This window comes from Scatophagus argus, chromosome 10 (genome assembly GCF_020382885.2).
Source record: "Scatophagus argus isolate fScaArg1 chromosome 10, fScaArg1.pri, whole genome shotgun sequence".
In the NCBI taxonomy this organism is placed as follows: domain Eukaryota; kingdom Metazoa; phylum Chordata; class Actinopteri; family Scatophagidae; genus Scatophagus; species Scatophagus argus.
The window spans coordinates 9,407,842-9,431,819 of record NC_058502.1 but is presented as its reverse complement, the minus strand read 5'-3'; the positions used below and the strand labels follow the sequence as shown (position 1 = coordinate 9,431,819).

General features: G+C 39.3%; 1 protein-coding gene across 1 annotated transcript; it reads right to left on the bottom strand.

Annotated features, from left to right (window-relative positions):
• Positions 1 to 2,471: 2,471 nt before the first annotated feature.
• Positions 2,472 to 22,562, bottom strand: sgms1a (sphingomyelin synthase 1a). Its single transcript, XM_046401850.1, has 6 exons — positions 22,411 to 22,562; positions 8,661 to 9,524; positions 8,452 to 8,569; positions 7,801 to 7,954; positions 6,791 to 6,957; positions 2,472 to 5,014 (listed from the first exon to the last, which is right to left on the bottom strand). Exons 2-6 carry the CDS (start codon positions 9,257 to 9,259, stop codon positions 4,841 to 4,843), a joined length of 1,212 nt encoding a protein of 403 aa, XP_046257806.1. The 5' UTR covers positions 9,260 to 9,524; positions 22,411 to 22,562; the 3' UTR covers positions 2,472 to 4,840.
• Between the last annotated feature and the right edge of the window lie 1,416 nt (positions 22,563 to 23,978).

Genomic DNA, 23,978 nt, shown 5'->3' with positions numbered 1-23,978 from the left:
AAACCTTTTGCTCCCCTCCACTTTACAGAGTTTTACAGTGAGTTTCAGCTTATTGTTTAACCACTCTCATAGATTTGTTTTTGGCTGCAGCCAGCAGTTGTTTTCTATGAAAAACAAAAAACCTAAAGATTCACTGTGCAGTACCTACTCACCGCCAAACTGCAGACAGACACAGTTAAAGGACTAAATGGTGAACACAGTGGAGCTTCTAGCAGCTAGAAAGCCAGATCTGTTGGTGGGGACCAAAACCAGAGCTTAAAGACAAAGAATACTGGACATTATTCACCAGGTGGCCTTTGCAACTCCTGAACGCATAACTAAGAAACTGTTTGCTAATAATTCACATAATTTATTCATCAATTCAATAGGTGAACTCAAATTGACAACTTATTCATCATTACAAGGCATCATCAAGAAACACTGGACTTGCATGAATGTGTGTGTACCTTTCTATCCTTTAACAAGTCCAGCTATCACAAACACAGGGGGCGATAAAGGCTATAGTCCAGAACATGGACTGTACACACTATGGCAGTTTTATTACCCAAATCCCTCTTTCTCATACCACCCACTTTCTGAGCCATCCATTAATAGACAAAAATCCATTTGCACTCCAACAACATTACCTTCACAGACTAAGTATGGTATTACAGTGAAAGACTGCAGCACTGCTTAGAATAGAATTTGCTTGTGAACCCATGAATTAGACTGTTGTTTCTTTTGGCTGCGCGACCTTGCAGGAGGGTATTTTGTTCAATAGCAGCAGACCGTGCATTGTGATGCCATTGTGTATCTGAAAAAATAAAGTTGATGCTGAATTTTCACGTATTGAGGCACAACGAGTAGAACATTTCTTGAGAATGATCGGCGGACAGTGAAACGTAGAGAAAGAAGAGCAGATTGGAAAACAGGCTGCTGCAGTTTGGACTGCGCCAGAGCAGAGGCTGTGTTTTCACACAAGCTTACACATTATTCATGTTGTAAAATCATTTACAGAAGACACTCTGGATAATGCCTAACTTCTGCAACCTCCAGACTCAAAAAAGTGCAACGCACAAAAATATTTCACTGCCCTGGATGGGTACTCAAATCAAATGCAAGGTTAGTAATGCATCCTGTTTGCTGTCCACAGTACAGACTGCACACCTGTCTAATTAAAATATTTTCAGCTGATAGCTTAGTGAACTATCTTGAGGGCATCACTGTGGTCTATTTAATGAAGTCAACTGAAACTAGAAGATGTTTAGAGCAGGGACTCACCCCTCCCGCTCCCACATTTGATTGTGTACAGTAGTAGTGTGTAGGAGTTTGGCTTGGCGGACCAGCACAGGCTCTCCAGGGTGCCAGCAAATTCTCCAGCTGGTCGAGGATCCAGCTTGACATATATATAAATATATGCCCCTTTTCATCCAAGGATTTTTGAGGACCCTCTTGCTCTTTTAGCGGGAGGAAAACGCCTGAGGTGACTCAAACCCCTTAGTAACAATTTATCAACAGCTGAGGTCGTGATCTAATTAGATTCATTCGACTCTCTCATATCTCTAGAGGCTGTCACGGCCAGATTACAATTAGTTTAATTTGCCAGATAAGATTTTTTGGACATGTGCTTGTTAGATTTCCCAGAATACATTCACAGTTTCATTCCCTGAGTGAAATTGGGTGCAAGCTGGGAGCTAACTTTAAATTTTGGCTGCCCTAAAGGCACAGAAAGCCTTTTCTCTTGTGAGTGACGGCGTCCCATGTGAGCACTAACTTTTGGGACAAAGTTCAACCATTTTGTCTGTACCATCCTAACTTGAAAACAGCCATGCTGCACATGTCTGTGCACTGAACAGGATTAACAACCTTAGAATCAAAATGCATGTGGGGTTGTGATGATGACTGAGGTCCGATTTGTTTTTGAGTGTTAAATTTAAAATGAATAATGATGTATTTTTTCCAAGCTTTAACCGTCTTACTCATTTAGTAATGAATATTCAATCCCACAGAGAAATATTTGATTCAGGCACTCTTAGTCATTACTATGACTTGTGTATTGGATATATTATAACAGTGACTGCAGAGGGCTGGAAAACTGTGAAAAAGCGTGAGTGTGTGTGTGTGTGTGGGTGGGTGGTGTGTTTATTCAAAAACCTCATGTTCAGCTGACTATGACCACCTGCGTAGATGAGGACAGAGGTTACTAGTAAAGTTCGAAACATGAGTGAGATGTGTTTGAAGGGTTAATAGGGCTAAAAATGTCAGACATACTTGCAGTAGGTGGAGAATATAAATGCATACTGGAAGCAAAAACACTTTTTTGGAATGAGAGCCCACCCCTTACCATAGGGGTCTTTATTTGTGCAACTCAGTGTGTCCACCTGCTGGCTGGTAGTGAGTCTGCCATGACGTCATCTTCTGGCAGCTGACACAGTAAGAATGTAAGAAAATCAGACCGTGATAAACAAAACAATGTCTTACAGCAAGTCAAATACATTATAATAAAATGTTTTATTCAAAAGCATCCCAAGTATAATCCTTTACCATATCTTACAAACATCTTGTATACTCACAAAAAGGGACAAAGTGGGAAGGGGTTACAGAGAAACATACAAGATGACTTCCATTTTACAATTAAAAAAAAAAAAAACCTGACTTGATTGGCAAACTAGAAAACAAATATTAACTCTAACCGTAATCCTCATCAGAGCCCTCAAACATTATTAGAGAGCTGTGTCTGGACCGTTAGTTAAAACATTATCTCAAGTCAAAATATGGCCATACGTGAGGAACCTGCTGTGCTCTTACAGAAACTAACAAATCGTTCTTCATGGAAGTGAAATGACTGGACAATGCTACAGGAAGGAGGGTAAGCCTGTGCTATAACTTGTCTCAAACGTTAAGACTTGAAAGACTTGACATTGAAAGGTATCATTAGTTCACACTAAAAATAATGTTTTACTCGCTTCCCCCTCCTGATAAGGTTTAAAGAAATGAATCACATTATCAGTATTATTATTTATTTGGAATCTGTATAATCTAAAGCTTAGTGCAGTTTTTCTTCATCAAAACTAGTCTGTTTAATTAGAAGTTATTGTTTCATATTTATAAATCTTTCCACATAGACGAACTTGTGCAGTAATGTTCTTTATGGTTCAGTCATAGTTGCACATAAAAGGGCAAAAAAAAAAAAAAAAAAAAACCTAGACAATGTACATGATTAGGACCATCAATAAGGACGCATTTTCACATTCATGGAAATGTTATGTTTGCACACATATGGCCAGAAATATCAGAAGCTCTGTGCATCGTGGTTCAGCTTGTTCCCTACACATAAGTACCTATCTTTAGATAGAAAACTGTTGTGGTGTTGCACTTGAAAAGCCAATGCAGAAAACTGACTGTTTTTGAACTGTAGTAGCTTGATTTAGCACAAGACAAACCATACAAAATACGCACAGATTAAAGCAAAGACATGCTCAGAAACTTTGCCTGAAGCTTCCGTTTTTCACAACTTTGACATTCCCTAAACTCAGCACAAGTGACACATGGAACGTTCTCCTCTAGATCTCACCGATAAAAAGGGTTACAAGACAAGACACCCATGAAGATAATTCTGATTTCAAAATTGGACTCTATGTGGGGAACAAGAGAGGGGCTCATTATCTCCTGAGCAAATAGGATGCAGCAATGATGCAAAAGACTGTGAGCTCCAGAAAAACTTGACTATACATGTCTGAGACATTTTTTTCCGCCGTTTTCTTTGGCGCAGCGATGTTTAACAGATAATGCTGAGTTGTAAAGTTAAACTTTAGCAGACGTGGTGGCGTCAACAGACGACGGAGCATCACTGATTAGGATTTGATCGCGGCTGGTTCTGGTTAAAGACTGGTTGGTAAAAATGAAATGTTAAAGACATAAGAGATACAATTAACAGTCATTTTTTTCCCGTCAGAAAAGCATTAACCAACTAAACACAAACTGACATCATAAAGCATCGATAAATAAATGGGACATTTTGCTCACTGCACTTAATTTTGGAAAAACCAATTTTTCTGGTAAGGCTGGCATAGCTGTTTTTACATTCAAGGGATTGAGACTTAACTAAGTACCACCTCGTACTGCGTTGTCACGGCCGCAGCAGAGGGAGACAAGACACACGGTACTTGAACTGTTTTACAATCAAGCTAAGAAAGGCACTGGAATAATGTTATACCACATTAGATTCTTATGCTCTGTTATCCATCTTGAAAAAGGTAAAAATCTAAAAATCTTTTCTTGGACATCATTTGTTTTTGAAAAATAAAGTTTGACATACTTAAAAAATTATTTTTTGCACCTTTGACTCGTTTTAGCAAGGACAGTTTACAAAAAAGTAATCTGCTATAAAAAAAAAAAAAGAGGAAAAAAATGCTTATGGCATTTTGGTTACCATTTGGATACCATTTGCACTAAAAAATCTTATAAGAACATGAAGACATTAACTATGGTTTTATACAGTCAGGGAAAGAAACAAAGTAACGGAGTCCTTATGGCCAAAAAGCAGTTTGAGTTTTAGAAGTTCATCGAAATGCTTCATAGATCTGGTACAAAAGCAGAAACTGTTTGTGTGGCCCACGAAGAGGAAGAGACAAAAAACAAATATAAATTAGTGCTCATTGACAAATAGACCAGAAAAGAAAGAAGGTGAGAGAAAACAAAAACAACACAAAAAAACAAAACAAAAAAAACAAAAACTAGGTGGGTCACAGTGCTACCCATTCGGACAGGGATGTGTCTGTTACTGGAGGTGAGTGGACAGCGTGCTACATCGAACTGTGCCAACTTTGATGAGTCAAGACAGCACTTGGGTCCTCTTGGGTCACTGGATGTCCAGCTTGCTGTACTTCACTCCACGGTTCCACAAAGCTCGCAATGACAACGGCAGCTGATAGTTACGAGGGACCGTGCCGTTGACGTTTTCTTCAAAGTACTGAAACAGTTTGTACCACCACACCCGCGAGAACGGGTTACTCTGTGATGTCTCCTTCAGTGACTGAAACAGAACACACAAATGCTGTTAGTGAGGTCATTACATATCTAATGCTGTTTCTTTTGAGCAAGTTAATTAAAATTATACAGGGACTACTCTTACTTCTCGTTGTGTCAACTGTACTTTAACAGTTCGATTAAATTCGTTACATAACGGTTTGGTGCAGTATGGTTTGGTACGGTTTGTGTACCCACTGCCAATGGGACTCTACTTGACAGGCGGCGTGTAAGGTAAGCCAATTGCTGCGTAAGCTAGGTAAGTAGCGTGACATCATTTAAGAACACAAAGAACACAATAAACAAGAAGAAGAACTAACACCAATGGAGGATTTCATCATGCACTTCCTTCTCAGAATGTGGCTGATTACCACAGCAAGAAGGCAGGTTTTGTCTGAGAAAAGGCAGCAGTGTGTTTGTATTATATTATAATGTCGTCGCAGGTGACGACTCCCTATCGACCAATCAATGGACGGCAGCAGGTGTGGCTTAAACCATACAATACCATATCACCGTACTTGGTACCCCAACAGCAAAGTGCCAAAAACCAGTACGGTACAGTTCGCTTATTTTGGTATGCTTCACGACTTTTGCTAAGGGAAACACAAATAATTGCACATCATACTGTACCAAAACGTACCACACTGCTCAGAGGAAACAAGCCATAAGATCCTAACAGAGCTGTGCCACAGGTTGTCATTCACAATAACATCAATGTAGTTTCTAACATCATGAAATAATTCCTATTGTAATTCTGATATTCCGACTTGTTCGTGTATTGATGTTATACCATTAGGCACAGCTAAAATAAGCATGGATGAAATGACAGTAACATTGTTACCAGCTCCATGGTAGTTAGGAAAAGGGGAGGGCAATATTGTGGAAGTGGTTTGGTTACAAAGGATCAGATGTACAGCAAAACCAGCTAATATTTAAGAAGACTGCAACAACCAAAGGGGACAATATATCAAGCTTGCAAGATTGTGATAACAAAAATATCTTAAAATATTGTAACATTATTGTAGGGCCATTTGGCCAACTCCTTTATGTACAGATTAAAAACAGGGACAGAAGAGGAAAAGCAGATATCGTATACAATCCTGTACTTAAGAAACAATTTAAGTCTAAAATAACCAGACAAAAATGTTTATTGACTAATCCAGCCAATTGAAAAGCTGAAATCTCAAGATCCATCATCACACTGATGCAAAAAAATTATAGCAGATATTAAACATGGATAAGATAAACATAGATTAAAAAAGTACTTGGACATTTTGGGAAATATGCTTATTTGCTCTATTGCCAAGAGTTAGACAAGACTGATACCACTCTCATGTCTGTACACTAAATGTGAAGCTATTCTCAGTAGCTGTTAGCTTATGTTAGTATAAAGACTGGAGACAGCAAAGAGCTAGTCTGGCTCTGTCCAGAAATTTGCCTACCAGCCTCTCTAAAGACATCATATCACAAAGTCAAACTGCAAAAACAACAGAGGCGTTGCATAGCAATGCAGCAAACTTGACAGCTTTGCTGATTGGACAAATTACTTCACCTGGCACTTCCCTTAGTGACATATGTTAAAAAAAAAAAAATGCCATGTCATGATGTTTTGTTTTCCCACTTGGACTTCCTCTATGTACATATTCTATTCAACCTAGGTACTGAATTACTGCTTCCAGTTTTTCTAGTTTGTTAGTCTTATGCCTTTTAACTTTATTCACTCCGTTAGATTCTGAATTAAACTTAACATTAAGTGATAGAATGTACAGCATGTTGCACTCACCTGCTGGTTGGCCATAGTGTGGTACCACCAAAAAAGGCGTGTAGTGATAAAGTACGCAACCACCACATCCACAGTGTAGTGGTCATGTGCCAGAAGGATGCAGAAAATCCCTACAGCACTCAAAGTCCAGCAAATCCAGTGGTACCACCAAAACCGCTTAGGGGAATCTGCCAATCAAACCAAGCAATGTTAATACACCAGACACACAGATCATACCCAATAGTTTAAATTCTAAGAGAAGTGGATGAATGCTTTTCAACAGCTAAATGGGCCAAAATGAAATAACACTGTAGTTGGCTTTCTTTGCTCTGTTTCACCACTAGATGTCACTGCTACATCAAACAGGTTTGTCAGCACACAGCAGCATCATGTGAAGTAGCAAAGGAAAAGAACTGTTGACCCAACGTTTGCATGATAAAGTGTGATAAAGTCTGCTAACGTCTACTACATGAGAAGTTACAATACTACAGCTTCTGACCCTTATGCTCAATGATGAAGCAAGTCAAAGCGTAAACCAATGAGCGAGCGAACGCTTATGAGGAACAGAAAATGTGGTTATGTAATAGATGAGTGTCTGAACACGCTGACACCAACGTGCCGACAGATGTGCAAGGGGATAGTGCAACATTTCCTTTACACTTTCTTTGTGTCTACATTTCCTGACACTCTTTAGAGAAGTGTTGTGAAAGCCAAACAGTTGCATACTTTGTCATGCAGAGATAACAAGTAGAGGTGTGTGAACTTAAAACATCAGTCATGAAACCTACCACATATTGTAATAAGTATGCCTTAATGCCAATTTAAGAATCAAAATTAATATGATCAAAGATGCAAACATTACATACAACTGGTATTTTGATTCTAAACTGTGCCAACGTGCTTAGTCTTTACATTCATAAAGAGCTCTGTCACCATTTCTGATTAGTATCAGTCTTTAGACACTTGAACTGATGTTTATATCATGGTGTGACCCGGAACTTAAACTCAGGTATAGACACAGTAGAACTTACACTCCTTCATGAAGAGGTACGTTAGTGTTAACATGACCGTGTGGCCACTATACAGATAATCTCCACACATGGTGTGGGAACCTGTGATTGATAGGCCCCCACCAGCAATCATCTTCATTATTCTCCTTGCCTGTGCCTCCCAGTTCCCAAGAAGCTGAAAGAAACACAGCCATTCATATCTTATTAGTAAAAGTACACTGTTAATATATTCTGATAATATAACCAGTATGCTAAAGAAATATATAATGTGTGAAAGCAGGACGTAGAGGAGGGAGGGGAAGAATACAACATGAATTAATACATTTAAAGTAAACAAAGGTTAATTCCTTCAGCACGTATTGTATGTGACATGAGACAAGAAATGTGACAAGAAATTCTCACATCAATGTCTGTAAAGAATAAAAGGTGATCTAATTGGGTTTATAATAATAATGTATTATTATTATTATTATTATTATCTAATAGGAGCTCACAAACAAAACAGACATGGGCATATTATGCCATCATCAGTGGTCAGTGAAGAGCACTCAAAGGCATTCAGCATGACCGAGCCAAAAGCAGTTAGGTAAGAAAGATGTATTTCATGCTCAACCAATCTACAATGATGAAAGAAATACGTGAAAATGAAAAAAGTGTGTATGTGTATTATACCTTTGGAGAGCATTTGAAGTGCATCCCGGGAACAGGCAGAGTAGTGATGTACATTGTAATACACCGGTACAAATAGAGTGTGCCCACAATGAAAAAGAACCGCCTGCCTATAATTGACCTGGAAAAAAAGTGAATAATGCCATATTTTCATTTAGCTGCAATTCAGATTTCAACTCAAAATAAATTTACTTTACCAAACTAAACTGTACCTGTGCTTGAGAAGAATCCACTGTACAAGCCAGACTAGCACTAGCACCATGCCATTAATCTCACAGATTGAGAAGGCCCACTCCACCCTGTCAAACAGGTCAAAGAACTTATCAGGAAGTGGAGGGGTATGCTCCTTTGGTGGTACTCTCTCATGTACCACTGAAATAACAACAGTGGTGGTAACAAAGCACACCACTGCATAGATGAAAGCTATGCCAGTCTTCCCCCACTCAGCTGGGAATGAGGAATGTGTCTTTTCCATAGTGGGGATGGGGATGTGGACCATCTCCATCCGCAATGTGCCATTCCTCTGAGGCTTACTAGTTCCATTAGGTAGGCCACCAGCATGCCCGTTTGCATGGCCGTTTTTGTGATCCTCGATATGAGTCTCTATCCGCAGTGTCTCCAGTCGTTCCAGCAGCTGCTGCCCAACATCAGATGACACCAGCGAGAGGGGAGGCTTCTGGAAATCTGCCTTAGTGAGCCCAAGCAGCGCGGGACCGTCTCTCTGACAGAGGGCATCTATGTACTCGGGCATTCCCTCTTTGCTCAGCCATTTCGAGACATCTTCTGCTGACCATAATGCCACCTTCTTCATCTTGGCCAGTGGGCAATGTGGACAATTAGGAAGGCCCTCAGACTAGAGGGGAAGGTTCACAAGAGGTTTGGCTGTCTATGGGGCAGTGATAAGTTCTCTCCAGTTTTGGCACATGGTGTTTTCTGGCACCCAGAGGGTGCCTCTTGAAGTGATGGGATTGGAGGCAGCAGGGTTAGGTTAGGTTTAGCTAATAGATAGCAAATGAACCACAGTGGCCTCCTTTGGCTTTCCTCATGTCATCAGCTCTTTCCCACACACTGCACCCCTGTTAATGAAAAAAACATATATACATATGAAATGCTATGAATTAAAATACAGTAAAAATACAATGAAATACCAGGCATCTGGCCTGGTATTACTTTATATGAATAGCAAAAAAAAAATCCACCATGAAACCACTTAAGCTCCATTTCACAGAGATAAAACATTAAATGAATTATTCACATCATTCTAAAGCTTTTACAATAATAACAGCAACATTGTGAGGACTTAATCGATTAGCAGGTTTCCCCTCTTTCATCCTCACTGCAAAGACATAGCAACATCCGTTGTTGATTATCTCTTTAATATGTGATTATACATACAAGTGGAGAGGATCTATTACTCTTCACTACACTGAGAAAGTGTCAGCATACGCAAGTACTACTACTACTATCTAGCCACAAGAACAGGTCAAAACCACTACAATTAGACGACCATGTGTAAACAGATCCAAATTGAAGTAAGGCAAGAGAAAGTGATGGATGGGAAGTGACAACACAGTCAATCAGTGATGAATCATTTATTTAATAAGCAGAAGAGATCAGCCTTAACACAGAAAAATCCAGAACTACAGTTTAGCGGAGAAGACTGAAAAGTCAGTGGCCCATATAATTCAGGTTACCTATTTATCACTCAAAACAAATAAAAGAAATCTACCTGTGTAATATATTGTGTGTGCAGGGTTTAAAACGGTATCCTACCAGTTCCTTCACATATCTCACTTTTGAACTTTAACTTTGTTTTCTATAGTGTTTTTCCATCCAGGCATCAGGCAACAGACAAAGCTTAGCGTCAAGAAGGAAATGAACTCACATCTGCTACACATCATGTGTTTGTTTACAGACCGCGATGTCGGTGGTGGACACAGGGTGGCCCTGCTGGTGTTTGAGGGAGTGCAAGGTACAGCTGGAGACAAGTTCTGATCTAATGCATGTATATGAGAGTAGGGGGGAGGATAGGAGGGAAACAGACTGCAAGGAGGAAACCATAAATCAGAGTCAAGGTCAGCAGAGTACTGAGAGAACCCCACCCCTGTAAAGAGGGCAATCAGCCAGCAGTCAGGCCCAGGCACAGGCAGCTCAGCTCAGGCCAATAGCAGCTAAATGCACTGGCAGGGTGGTTGGCAAGACGACAAACTGCACATCAGTACCAGGTCTCACCTCGGCTCAGCTCTGAGGCCTCTTTATTTGGGCCAACAGAAGAGGGCCAGATAAATGGGCTCTAAGCTGGGTTGTCTACAATCGACAATTTGACCTAATAACCCCACACTTCTAATGTTAACATACAAACAATAAAGACAGTGCTTCCCATTAATTACCTAAAATGTGGCAATCTGCCATTAGGCCTGAAATAACCCCCTTCTCCGGGTCAAACAATACGAAAAAATACTATATGTACAATTTCTCCAGTAACCAGTCACCATAGGTGTTCTTTGATCTAATGTGCAACTCGCCCACTTCCGCAGCAACTTCCACATTGTGGTGTGGCCAAGTACAGATTATTTGATGGAGCTGGCAGTTCAGTGGTGGCATTTTACACAACAGAGTGTTTCCATTCACATGATGGGTAGCAAATGAAGCAGAAAGTAAGTTACCAAATGACATACTTCATTGATATTAGCATCATTTTAAAAGTACAATTCTTGGCAGAGCTATCATAATTAATTTTTTTTAACAACTCCCAGCCCTACCCATCATAGTATAATTTGCAAGAAATGAAACTTGTACTTACTAGCACAAAATTTGAAAGACTACATTGAATAGATACCGCAACTGCAAGAGTTTAAGTTCAGTGCATACGCTGTTATTTTCTACATTTTATATTTTGAACAATTTCTGATTTATGTTGTTTATGTTGTTTATGCTCTAACCTTTCAATCTTGGAGCACGACCCCAGACTTCCCTAGCGGGTCTGAGGTCCAACCACCACAGTCTCACAAGATTCTGTGGGAAACACCACTAAAGAACAACTGTAAAAATAAACATATGGGTAGGATGCAAACAGCACAGCACAAGAGTCCTCACTGCAACAGCTTAGCTACGTGACAAACAGCTGTGTACCTTAACATAGTGTGAAGAGTGCAAAGGAGAACAGTATTTAGTTGAAATAAAAGTAAACACAGTCACATTTAGCAGCTGCATCAATGTGTTAACAGTGCACAATACAGATGGATCAGAGATTAGCTGTCAGTGAAGCCATTTTCTCATATAAACTCTGAACAATAACTGGAGGTCAGCAGCTGTGTGCTGCTAAGGACCTTTGGTACATAAATCAGCTTACACCATGGTCGATGAACAAATAATCTCATTCAACTGGACTGGAAAAAGCAGAAATGCTGAAACTAATAAACTGACCTGTATTTACTCAGGTATTTGAGTACAATGGTCTGACACCTGGACATAGAGAAAATGTATGCAGGGAATTAATTTCCACTGGCTGCAGCCTGACCCTGCAACCCTGTTGTGTGCTGAGGTTAACCAACACCAGATGCCCAAGTGAAGGGCTTGAAAACGGAAACCGTTTCTGCCACAAGCAGATCACAGTATCTGATCAAGCTTGGGGACAAAAATTGTTTGAAGGCAGAGAACTACAGAAACAGAGGAAAATCTGGAAATGCTTCAGCCTTATGATGTTGTGAATTTTGGTTAAAGATAAAGATAAAAGAAAAGACTGTGGTTACACCTAGGGCTGGGCGATATTAGAAAAAATGATCATACGATTTTTTTTGTTCAAAATGTTCGATAACGATATATAAAACGATATACATGAAATCACTATTTTTTCATTCTTTTTTAATTGGATTGCTGTCTGCGAGAAGTGCTTGCGGCCTGGGAGTTGATAACGAATCACTTTCATTAGATTTTAAAACCCGGCTGTTTCGACAGTGCAAATTGGCTGCATGCCTTTTGCGATGAATTGTGTGATGGCATGCGTGATGTCTTTGTGTCGTTTCGATGTTTTTTCATACACCATGGCGCTGGAAAGAGCGGACTGTATGGTTTGTTGATCAGCCTTCCTCTTATTGCTGGTCGAGGGGGCTTTACCGACCTGGCAGCACTCTGTGTGCTCTAATGGGTGATATTGTTTTAAATGCTGAAATAAGTTGCGGGTGTTTCCTGTTTTAGTAGGGACGTGACTTCTACACATTTTACACAGGACTTTGCTCTGTTGTTTATCCGATTTCAAATAGCCAAAGTACCTCCAGACAGCCGAGCCCTTCTGACCCTTCTTCTCAACGATTTCCTCCTGGGAAGAACTGAGGCTTAAATGCTGTGCAGAACTCTGCCCAGCCGAGTTTTCGCTCATTTTTCTACAGTCTTGCCTGTTTGGTTGGAGACACGCCGTAGTGGCTGCAACCACTACGCTACAGAATCTTTGCCGCAAACTTGCGGCTACGTGCGTCAATTTTTAGTTATGATTGGCTACTCGCGTGCCCGTGAAAACGTTGGAGATGTTTTTTGTGAAGGCGTGCGCTATCGAATGTTATCGAATGTGTCTTAATTTCTAATCGTATTAATTATAAATCGCGCTTAAAATCGAAATCGAAAAATCGCCCAAGCCTAGTTACACCCTAAACAAAGGGTTTTGACCATGAAAGTTTTACTTCCTGTCAGAACTTCAGTAATATGACAACACCAGAGGAAGCCTGCATAGCGAGGGGAGGACTGTTATGTGCAGCACTGTTGAAGCAATGAGGTGTGTGCTTAGAGAGCAGGGAGTTCTGTTGTCATATGTTTACTTGTTGCAGGCTAGTTGCTACTTACAGCACTGACATCATTCATTCACTGACACAAGACACGCACATGGACACACAGACAGACCAAAGAAGTTAACGTGATAAGTAACTGAACTTTGCATCTTAACGCTGCTCATAAAACAGTACAGAGTTCACACTTAAGTAAGTGATAAAATGGGTGGCCGCATTTTCCTACAGGTTAACAAATTGGAGGACAATTTTAGATTGTGATCAATCTTCAAGGCGTCTGCAATCTACTTTCAGGTGAATAGCAGAGTTTAATGTCCTATTACTTCTGTTTCCAAACTTCGCATAGTCTCAATGACTAGAAAATCTGCTTTATGTGGCTTCAAGAGCATGTGGCAAAAAACCCTATCTTCAATATCTTGAACACAATATAATGTTTAACGATGACCAGGTCATTTCAAAATTAAGAAAAGTTTCTTTTTAATTGCGACACTAGGCTGATGCGCCGCTCGTGAAATGTTTTGCCTATATGGATATTTATGGACAATGGCAACGGATTCTTGTATGTAACCCTGAAACTGACGACACATAAACAGGAGAGCCTCACTGAAGTGGATCCATGAAAACTGAATTTATTCAGAAGCCTCTGTCGGATTCCTGGATTGAAATGCACACAAAGTAGCCTGAACTGGCCAATCGCGCTGACCAAACTGACTTTTGCAGGTATGTGCGTCCACCCCAGTGCACCCACCTCATATTTCACAATCTGAAGTGGACTTTGTGTGTGGGCTGGATACAACGTGTGTGTGTGTGTGTGTGTGTGTGTGTGTGTGTGTGTGTGTATCAGATCTTTGGGTGATTATGGTCACCACTTCCTCTGGTTTTCACATATAAGTATGCACACCTTAATCAATAGGAAATGCAACCACAGTTTAAACACTAAAATAATATTATTTTGCTAATAGCACTGGGAGCAAGATAGATAAAAGTTTTGTGCTCACTTGAGAAAGTCATTGATTTAAAACTGTAACATAACTGCAACTGCTCTTTCCCCTCATATGGTAAACCTTTCCTCTTGGTGGGGTTGAGACGAAGGGGGTGGAGGGGGAGGGTGTTGGGTGCTTGAGCACAAGGCATTACATGTGACATCACCAGAAAAAAAAAATCCCACCCATGAGTAACAATATGTCAAGCCAACACAAACATAAACACCCCATCTGTAGCCCATCTTTAGGCAGTCAAGAGTGGTACTGAATGACTCCCTCACAATGGCTTTAAACAGCCTTTCAGAGGACACAAGAGCTGTGTCAGATTGGGTGTAACAACTTGGAATGAGATCACTTACCAGTGTAAAAACCAAACCACTTCTGGTACAGCCCAGATGTATGAGATCACTAAGCAACTATTTTTTTTGCTTAAAAAAATAAACTTTATCAGTCCCATAGTGGGGAAGTTCTCAGTGTCACAAGAATAGCGAATGAAGGTACATACAGGAGGATTTACAATGTGGGTTTTTTTTAATAAACGATACAAAAACACAAACGATATTTATAGTACTGCACAATTATTTACATTATTAGCATTATGAAATTATGGGTTCACTTCCATTTATTTCTCTTTCCATTCATTCACTGCTAATTTTCCTCTCTGCCAAATTAGTCTTTTTCCAAAACTGAGGATTTCATGTTTTCTTTGTCATACATGACAGCAATATTTTTTTAGGTTTTGGACCAGTTGTTAACAAGCAATGTAGCATTTAAAAAGGCACCCAGACTACATTATTAATTCCTGCAAACTTCACAGAAAAACAGCATCACCGGTCTATTTAGTTTAAAAAAAAAAAAGAAAAAAAAAAGAAGAGGTTTGAGAAGCAGGACTGGAGGGTCGCCGGTTCGATTCCACCCCAGACTGGCAGGAAGAATTTGGGCATGGTAGCGTGACTGATCAATACCCTCCCCTCTATTAGCTGGGTGATGTGCCCTTGAGCAAGGCACTTAACCCCCCCCCCCAATTGCTCCCCAGGCATCTGGCATGGCAGCCCACTGCTCCTGTGTGTTTCACTGCATGTTGCATGTGTGTGTGTTTCAATCAGTGACGGGTTAAATGCAGAGGAAGTATTTTGGCATATGTAAAAAATATACTGACAAAATAAATTTTGAAGTTTTTTTAACCACATATTCTGTGGTTAAGCTCAGCTAAAGACACAAAAACACAGAATCTGTTAGCACAATAGCATTTCATTCACTACTTCACCTGTCTCTCCTGTGCTCCGCTTTGTAAATGACAGCAAAAAGCAGTAAGGACTGAGAACAACAGGCTAAAATGAAAGAACCGCACATAAATTAGGTAAATAACAAATGAAATATTCTATTTCTTTGGGGAACGGGGTTATGTGTTTACCTCAACAAGGCAAAAGTAGTGTAAATATTCACAAGGCCAACAGATCAGTCCTGCACACAGTTTCACTAAAGTTTCTCGAATTTGACAGCTTGCCTTTAACCTGATTATCTGTACCTGACACATCTACAAAAAAGTCAAATCAAATCAGACCACAAACACAACCAGCAAACAATGTCAGCCATATAAAAGCCAAGCAAAGATGATATTCCCCACAAAAAAGTGTTTCTAAAAAGAAAGCTTTATTTGCCCTTTCTCAGTCTTGTGTCCTAAGGGTGTTGTCCTTGTCCTTATACAAGGTGTTTGAAAGAGTAGTATTACCTTACAGGTTTGTTATCTTGTGAGAAAAACTGACAATAGGTGAACACAGCGCTCTCACCTGTATCCCTTTACAGCTCGTATACAAATACCCCAAAGGGAGAGAATTCAAAGCCAATATTTACATGACTGGGCCAGCAGTGGTTAAAGTGAAAACTCTTGCGGTTAAAATTTAACTGTATCTTTATAGTTCAGATGAGATCACTTAATCTATTCACAACAAGCTTTATATAGTATTGTGTTGTGTGCCCTCCTGCTTTATATGTATACAAATTACACAACTACACAAATTTCTAATCTTTCTAATCTCTCTCATTTTAACCATAGCATCAGATTGTGCTTTGATGTTTAATTGTCATCATGCATGGAAATTTATCTTGTTACTGACTTACACACACAATAACTTAACTAACGTAACTAACTAAAATCTCTATTTCACGGTAAATGACATACATGTCTATAATTCATAAGAATCTAGTTTATCGCAAACAGTAAGTATGACCAAAACCATTCATATGATTGTATTGACAGTATGATTATACTTTTGCTGTGCGTACAAACAAGTGTAGAACTGTGACTGTAGAAATCAACAAGGCTTTACATCCTTCAAAAAGACCAAATCAATACTAGAACCATTTCAGGTGGGTTTTACAGGACAAGATGGCCTCTAAAAGTAAATCAGCACAGTTTATCTGATAGCACATACATAGACCCATTTTTGACAATTGCATTTACAAGAAAGTTAGTGGCAACATTGGCCTCACAACTGATGAGCTATTAAGGCTGTCAAAAGTATCCAAGTACTGAAACTTTTCAATACAACATGTTTAGAACAATACAAAATCTGCATTTGACAGCATCAACAGTACCAAAGCTATTAAAAAAACAGATCTCCAACTAGATGTATTAATTATTTAATTTAGATACACAGATATGCACATCATTACAGTGTGTTAATATGTGTTCAGTGACCTTTTCTGTATCAGCACTGTTAGCAAAGGGAAATTTAATTATTCCATTTTGTGTACCTCAGAATTTTTTGCCATGTTATTGAAAGAGGTATCATTTTTAACAGTATTGCATCAAAGTTTTAAATTCTAGCTATTAGAGAATGTTAACACAATTATGTAAGCTATTCAGGCAAAGAAAATTGTATGAAACATAAATTTAACACTTAGGTCTGGTGACAGCATTGACTGAGTACAGTCAGGGCCACAGGCAACGGGGTCTGATGTTTTGTTTCTGTCATGGAATAATCAATCTGCTAGCCATATCAGCAGACATCAGAAGCTGCAAAACTCCTACTCCTACTGCCTTGGGATATTTTATTATTCACTTCTAATTTGATCAGCTACCTACACTAAAATTGTAGTTGGAGAATGAAAATAAAACAAATGCTAATCATTAAGCATAGTTCAAAATGTGCTTCATCATGCTGTCCTTAGCAACCCTGCCATCACAGAATAATATGCGCAGTGAGTCTGTTAATTAAAAGAGCAAGGTGTCTGGCCAAGGGTAAAAATGACACAGACCACAGAACATGGATGGTCTTTATAGAAGTCTCAAGGGTGCTCAGCTTAATGGCACAACAACCACCATGCTGGTAGGTGCTATCTGCTAATGAGGAATCCACCTGTGGCTTCATGAGCCACTTATCACGATGTCAGGCCCTCATATCTCCAAAGGATCAACACACAACATGCCTAGAAATTGTACCCAGGATAGCATAGAGGTGACTTGCTGTCAACATGGAGTAATTCTGTCAACAAGACTGACGGATTAACAAAACTGTAATTTAAAAAAAAGCAATTTCTAGGTGTGTTTTTACATGGCTGAGGCAAGAAAATCCTTTTTAAACTTTCTCTCTTCTCTAAACTTCTCTGCACTGTTGGCATAGTTGAACGGTTCTTGAAACTAGGGCTAAGTTAATGACACTTGAGATACTGTGTCAATAACTGTTGTGGTTTACCCTTTTTCAAACAACACAGTTCATAAAATGCAGTCCATTCCTAGACTTAAATATGAACCACACAATTTATAACAACCCAACATAACGTCTGTGTAGATTCTCAGTCATCCAGGTCTTACGTAGCAGAGCTTAAGTTGGGGCAACTGGACCCATTCACCCCCCTTGCAGTCTCATGTTGGCTGGGCGGGTCTACCATCTAGGTTCAATACCTGGGACACCACACCTGACCAGTTAAACAGAACTGAAGAAGCCTGGTAGATGAGGGGCGAAATGTCTTCACTTTTAACCAAAGTCCAGTTGCCCCAACTACACCCCAACATAACTTGTTGATTCTTTTCTGGCTGACGTATTAGGATTTTTGAGATCAGTGTGATGTATTTTAGGAGCAGTTAACTTGAACAGTACACTACAATGGCTATGTTCAGTGACCTGAAACTATGTGGCAATAAGAAAATCCACTGTCTCCGCAACCAAAAACTTAACATAACTGCAATAATCTCAGTATTTTTTAAAAATTTTTTTTTAAGTTTCCCAGAGGGGGACCTTGCCCACGTATACAAGTAAGCCATGTTGAATTCATGCAATGCTTCCAGCAGTTTTTGTTTCAGTCTTGTTATTCAGTGTACACAATGTTACATTCTCTAAGCACAAAGTGAAAGCCAGGCTTAAGAAAAGTTAAGCAAGCTGAGCCAAGGCCAACACCCATAATCACAAACAGCTGTCATACTGTACATTAAGATTCAAAATTGGTCTTATCTTGTACAGTCATGTGTAGTCAAAAGCTTTTTTCGCCAAGTAGGCTAGAGCTAGAAGTGTCATTTCCAATTTAGAGGATTTACAGACACGCCTTGTTACACATTTAAACAGAAAAGTCATTCAAGAACAGTCCTAATGCCTGTTAAAAAATTACAAGAGGAAAAAGAAGGAACAAAGTTCTTCAACTGCATATTACTACCAAAAGATTTTGTCTATGCAAAAGTTGTACATAGCACTGCACATTATACCACTAACACTCAGTCAGTAGAGGTTTCAAGTTGAGGGCGTGAGCAAAATACAAAATGCAAAATACTAGTACAGAAACCACAACACGCAGGACGTCCTTTGACAATGCTTTACTGTTTAGTGTCTTTGGCTTTCAAACACAAAATTTGTTTTAAGTTGATGTATGGTTTTCCACCAAGGACAGTTGTGAACATAAAATGACACACTGGCATGCCAAAGCCCCACCATCTACTCTCAGTATAGCATCATATTGAATTTTGCATCTAAAATAGGCCAAAATATGCAGAAATTAGGGCAGGGGCAGGAGCAGGTCTATGGCTACTAGGCTACTTGAAATATAGCCACACTTCCAAACCATTGATTCCATATACACCAAATACACTGCAGGAATGTAGGAAGAAGTAAGGGTTACTTGAAACAAGTCAGGACAGGGGGATACCTGGTTCAAATGTGAGCAGGCTAAACAATAGCACAAAACAGTAAACAAATTGGCCTTCAAAGGAGCAGCTTGCACAACTTAAAATTCCTTACAAATACCCATATTCTTCATCTTTGCCGTGTTCCTGAATCATATAGTGTAACATAGAACTTTACCTATAACTTTTAACTGAGCCAAATTCATTCAAAGTCTGTGTGGCTCCTTCATTTATTCAAACAAAACCCAGACAAGTAAGATGACATTTCAAAACTGAAAGACTGCAGTTCTCTTTCAAAAGGATTATTGAAATGTAATCTCTAAACATTAGTATTAAGTGCTACTAGCCTAGATTGCCAAAAAAGCAGCTGTAGGTCACAGGAAACTGGGACATCATGTGAGTGGCAGAAAAACTTCATGTGTTTCTAATTATGGCGGAAACAAGACTAAAGTCACTGCATATTGTTTATCTAGAGGTGAATTTATGATAAAAACCAAATGAACAATGGCTATTGGCTGCTACTAACATTGTAGTGTGATGCATTGGAATAACAAATCGGACAAGGCCATCAGGAAATAGAATTATACGTGCTTTGAGTATACACTGGAGAGGGGGAGAAACACATACGCATTTCAAGTGTCAAATGTGGATCAAGAGTCAAATGAATTTTGAAATGTCAGAAGGCCCACATGGTGATTTCCACTTGGAAATTTCAAGCAGTTGGACCAGTAATCCATTTAAAAACAGCTGACTGTATTACCAAACAAAGGTTTGATCCCACACAGATCTTCTTCAGGATTGGTCAGGCATTTGGCAGTGACATTTGGCTCAACTTAAGATTTACCTTGAAGGTGTGAACGTGTTTAAATTACATTAAATTTATGGATGGTATAATTAAACAATATCAAACAGTACATATAAAATTTATCTGTGTGATGAAAACAAAGGAGTACAGCACAATATACACTCAGTGGCCACTATACTGGATAAACCTGTACAATCTAAAGGAATCCAATACAACTGTTTAGCCATTTAGTCTTGTTGTATGAGATCTATCATTTTCATTGACACTGCAATAGATGTATTAATTATATTACGTCTTAGTATGATTTAAATGTTAAGTAAGTTAATAATGGCTTAACAATAATATTAGTTAACACTATCAGTATATCCTCGCATGTAAAATAAAAATCTGTAATGCATTATTATTTCCTTATTGTCTCTCTCCCTCTTCCTCTTTGTATCCAATATGCTGTATGACTCATCCATCTTCTTCATCATTTCCTTTTAATATCTGTGTCCTTCCTATTTTCCTGGTGTTCTACTTTTTTTACAAAATAATGATCAGTCACTTGCCCAAACTGACATTAACATGGGTTTTATATAAAGCTCTGACTAACTGATCAGTCATGCCGAGTAAAACTATGCTGTTTTCTCACTCGAATGTCATTAAGTAATATGCAGCCTATGGGAATAACCAACAGCTTCACTAGAGAAACAGGAGTGTGTGCTCTATCTGGAGTTAGTGAAAATAAGTTTTTTGTTTTAAATTAAAACTTTATATGAAGATCACATAACGACAACATAGAGTTTGCTTATTCTTATTATTTCAAAGACAAGACGGATGTGAAAACGCTTTTTACAGGCCAGTGGAAGTTGATGATCAAGGCTACTGTAGGTCAAAATGTTTGGCTGCTGAAACAGTTTTCCAAGGCTGAATCATAGTTGCACCTACAGAAAACTCATTGTTTCCACTTGTTAGTCTGACATGCTTTGCTTTGGCAATGATTCTTTCGCTGCAACTGGACTCGTTGCTGTGTTGACAATGAACCCCATTGACTTCAATATTTTGCTCCCTTGACACTCACTACAGTCACATTGTTAAGGTCTGTAAAAAGTTGCTTTCTCAACAGTCAGTTACACAGACATCTCTCTGTTTATGTCGATCACTGTCTCTGTTGGCTCATCCGTCTGCCTGGTCAGTTTGACCGTGCCCTGACTGGATGTTGGTTTAGCAGTCATACGCAATATGTCCTGCTGCTAACGGGGCAAATGTGTCTTTATCCAACGACACAACTGTGAAAACATATCTGTGATCACGTCTGTTCTCCCTTTTCCCAAAAGGGGAAGGGACGTGTCTAAGACTTCGTGGAAAACAGTGCTAAATATGAGGCCAAACATTCCGCCCTCTTCTTTGACAAATAAGGGAGGCGAAATAGATCTCAAATGTGACCCTGCAAAGAGACGCAGAGCGAAAGAGAGACAAACGATTGTCGGAATACCCGTCAAGCCGTAGTTAATGTTTACAGAGAAAGAGAGCGATCAATTGGGAATAGATTCGGCAATTCAATGCCACTGTAACGTTAGGAGGCACACCTGTGAAATAGCGTTACATCAAAATCGTGGCTGACAGAGGTAGTTTAACTTGATAAAACACTGTTTGTTTGTTTTTTTTACATTAAGGCCCCGTCGGCCACTGTATACCGTAGCTTAAAAGCTTATGGCCCGAGCACCTAAAAATAGATAGGCAAACTGGCGTCTTCAGTATTTTAGCTAGCTAGCTCGCTAGCTAAAATATACCCTAACGTTACACTGGCGCTGTGTATTCATAGCGCGATTTGGGGTAACGGTTAGCTACATGATTGTGGATCACAAGGCTGAAAATGTTTATCTGAAATTACAACTTCGATATTAGCAAGCTCAACAGTTTAGTCGGGTTAAAATCCACACAGGTCGAGCTGTTTTTTCCTGCACTGTCAGTCACGTTGGATTGGGATTAACGATAACGGGTTATGTGTCGTCAACTGATAAAATGTTTGAACACAAGGCCAGTGAGCCGTACTAGTTCACTAACTTTACGTTAGACAATAAATACGTGAAGAAAAGCGAGAGCACGGTTTCTGTTATAACACAAAAATGTGTAGTTCAGAGTTAAATTAAGCATAACACATTAACTAACAGTTAACTGGCACGACTTGGAGGCAAAGTGTTACCTACCCAACCTTACACATGGCTTAGACGGCTCAGCGGGTAGTTAGGTTTGCTTTTGGCAAAAGACTAGAGAGAACGTGTATGATGTAATTACCTTGCCTCCTTATCTTGAACGACTTCTCTTTAAATTGTAGTGGTTTTCACCGCAATGTGGCACGAACCCCTCTGGGTCTGTCCGGTGTTTTCTTGGGTAGGCGGTTTGAGACTGGGAGGTACTTTTATCGTCATCTCGTGCTGCCTTAAAGTACCATCAGATATGTTCAGCCCCCCCACGGAATAAGGCGTGATGTGTCTTAGCAACACACCCTGACAAGACAAAAACACTGTGCTGAACCGCACTTCTCATATCATATCCATGCGATTTTATAAAGCATTAGAATGCTGACAAGATGTATTTACACAGGCGACACGGTGAAGTTGGAGCACAGGAGGAACATTTGAATGCAGCACCAGTAACAACGCTACGCAGAAAACGCATCGCTGGAACAGCACAACGTCACGCACGCTAAATGGCTCTATAATAGTTCGATAAAAAATAAATGATGAATTATTGATGTCACAAACAATGTCATAATTTACAGATTTTCAAATTCAGGAAATCACGAATGATAACATAAACATGATAAAATGAAAGTACCCTGTACATCTTTTGTTGTGAGGGCTTTGCGAAAGTTCAGGAGGTGAAAATACATTTTAGTGCCTATTTGCACTAATTCCGTTTTTCTTTTCACGCTGCTGTTGATATCGCTGATCAGCTCATACTGCTTGATGATATGGGATATATCATATCTTGAATACCCAGTGAGTACATTTTCTTCTGTTTAGTCTGACAGAGCATTCACTGTGTCCGTACGTAGACATCTTATCGTCCTGAACTGATACGTGACTCCTTCAGGGACCAACAATTGATCCGTTTTATTCATCTCTTCGAACTTAACTTATCTATTGAAATAGTCTCTCTGCCAAGCTAAAGCATGATTGCCTGACTATCACTAAGACCTACACAGAATAGAATTTTCTCCAACTCATAAAAAACAGAAATTCTTGTTCTGGGCCTTGACGAGTCATAAAAACCCTTTAGTACCAAGCAAAGTAGGCCATGATTTTTAGTACAAAATCCTACTTCAAAACTGCGTTTTCTATGATTCAGCACTGAACAACATTATATTAAACATTATTAGAACAATATTTTAACATGCAAATGTGAAGTGCACCCAGCTTTGAAGCAGCCATCAATCACCTACACCTAGCACAGGAGGTTTTTGATTGGCTCCAGGAAAAACAGGCAGTAGGTCTGCGCTTTATTATTTCAATGAATCCAGTTTGGATTCCTATTATTTTCTCTATTTATCGATTGTAACTGCCAATGGTATAAATTTCCTATTATCAAGCCAGTAAGTTATCAGTGCAATAAATAGTGGCATATGAAGTAGACTACTTAATTTTCAGTCCCTCCAAGGATTTAACTGATGTTAAAATCTGCAGATGGAAATTTTGCACTTGTAGAGTTCCTGTATGAGAACTAAATGCATGTTGATATGTAAGTGCCATATTAAAGGGTCTAAGTATTGAAATTCTATCAAATAATTTTAACTAAGGTGAAATGCACCTATAAGACTGAATATAGAGGTCCATGAATCTGCACAATACTGCACAATGCTC

Bases quoted from the DNA above. Each gene is read 5' to 3' on its own strand.
- sgms1a (XM_046401850.1), bottom strand. From the start codon at position 9,259: ATGAAGAAGGTGGCATTATGGTCAGCAGAAGATGTCTCGAAATGGCTG. The intron at 7,955-8,451 runs GTATAATACACA...TGTTTCTTTCAG, and splicing joins ACTTCAAATGCTCTCCAAAG to CTTCTTGGGAACTGGGAGGC. The intron at 6,958-7,800 runs GTAAGTTCTACT...TTTGATTGGCAG, and splicing joins GTACCTCTTCATGAAGGAGT to ATTCCCCTAAGCGGTTTTGG.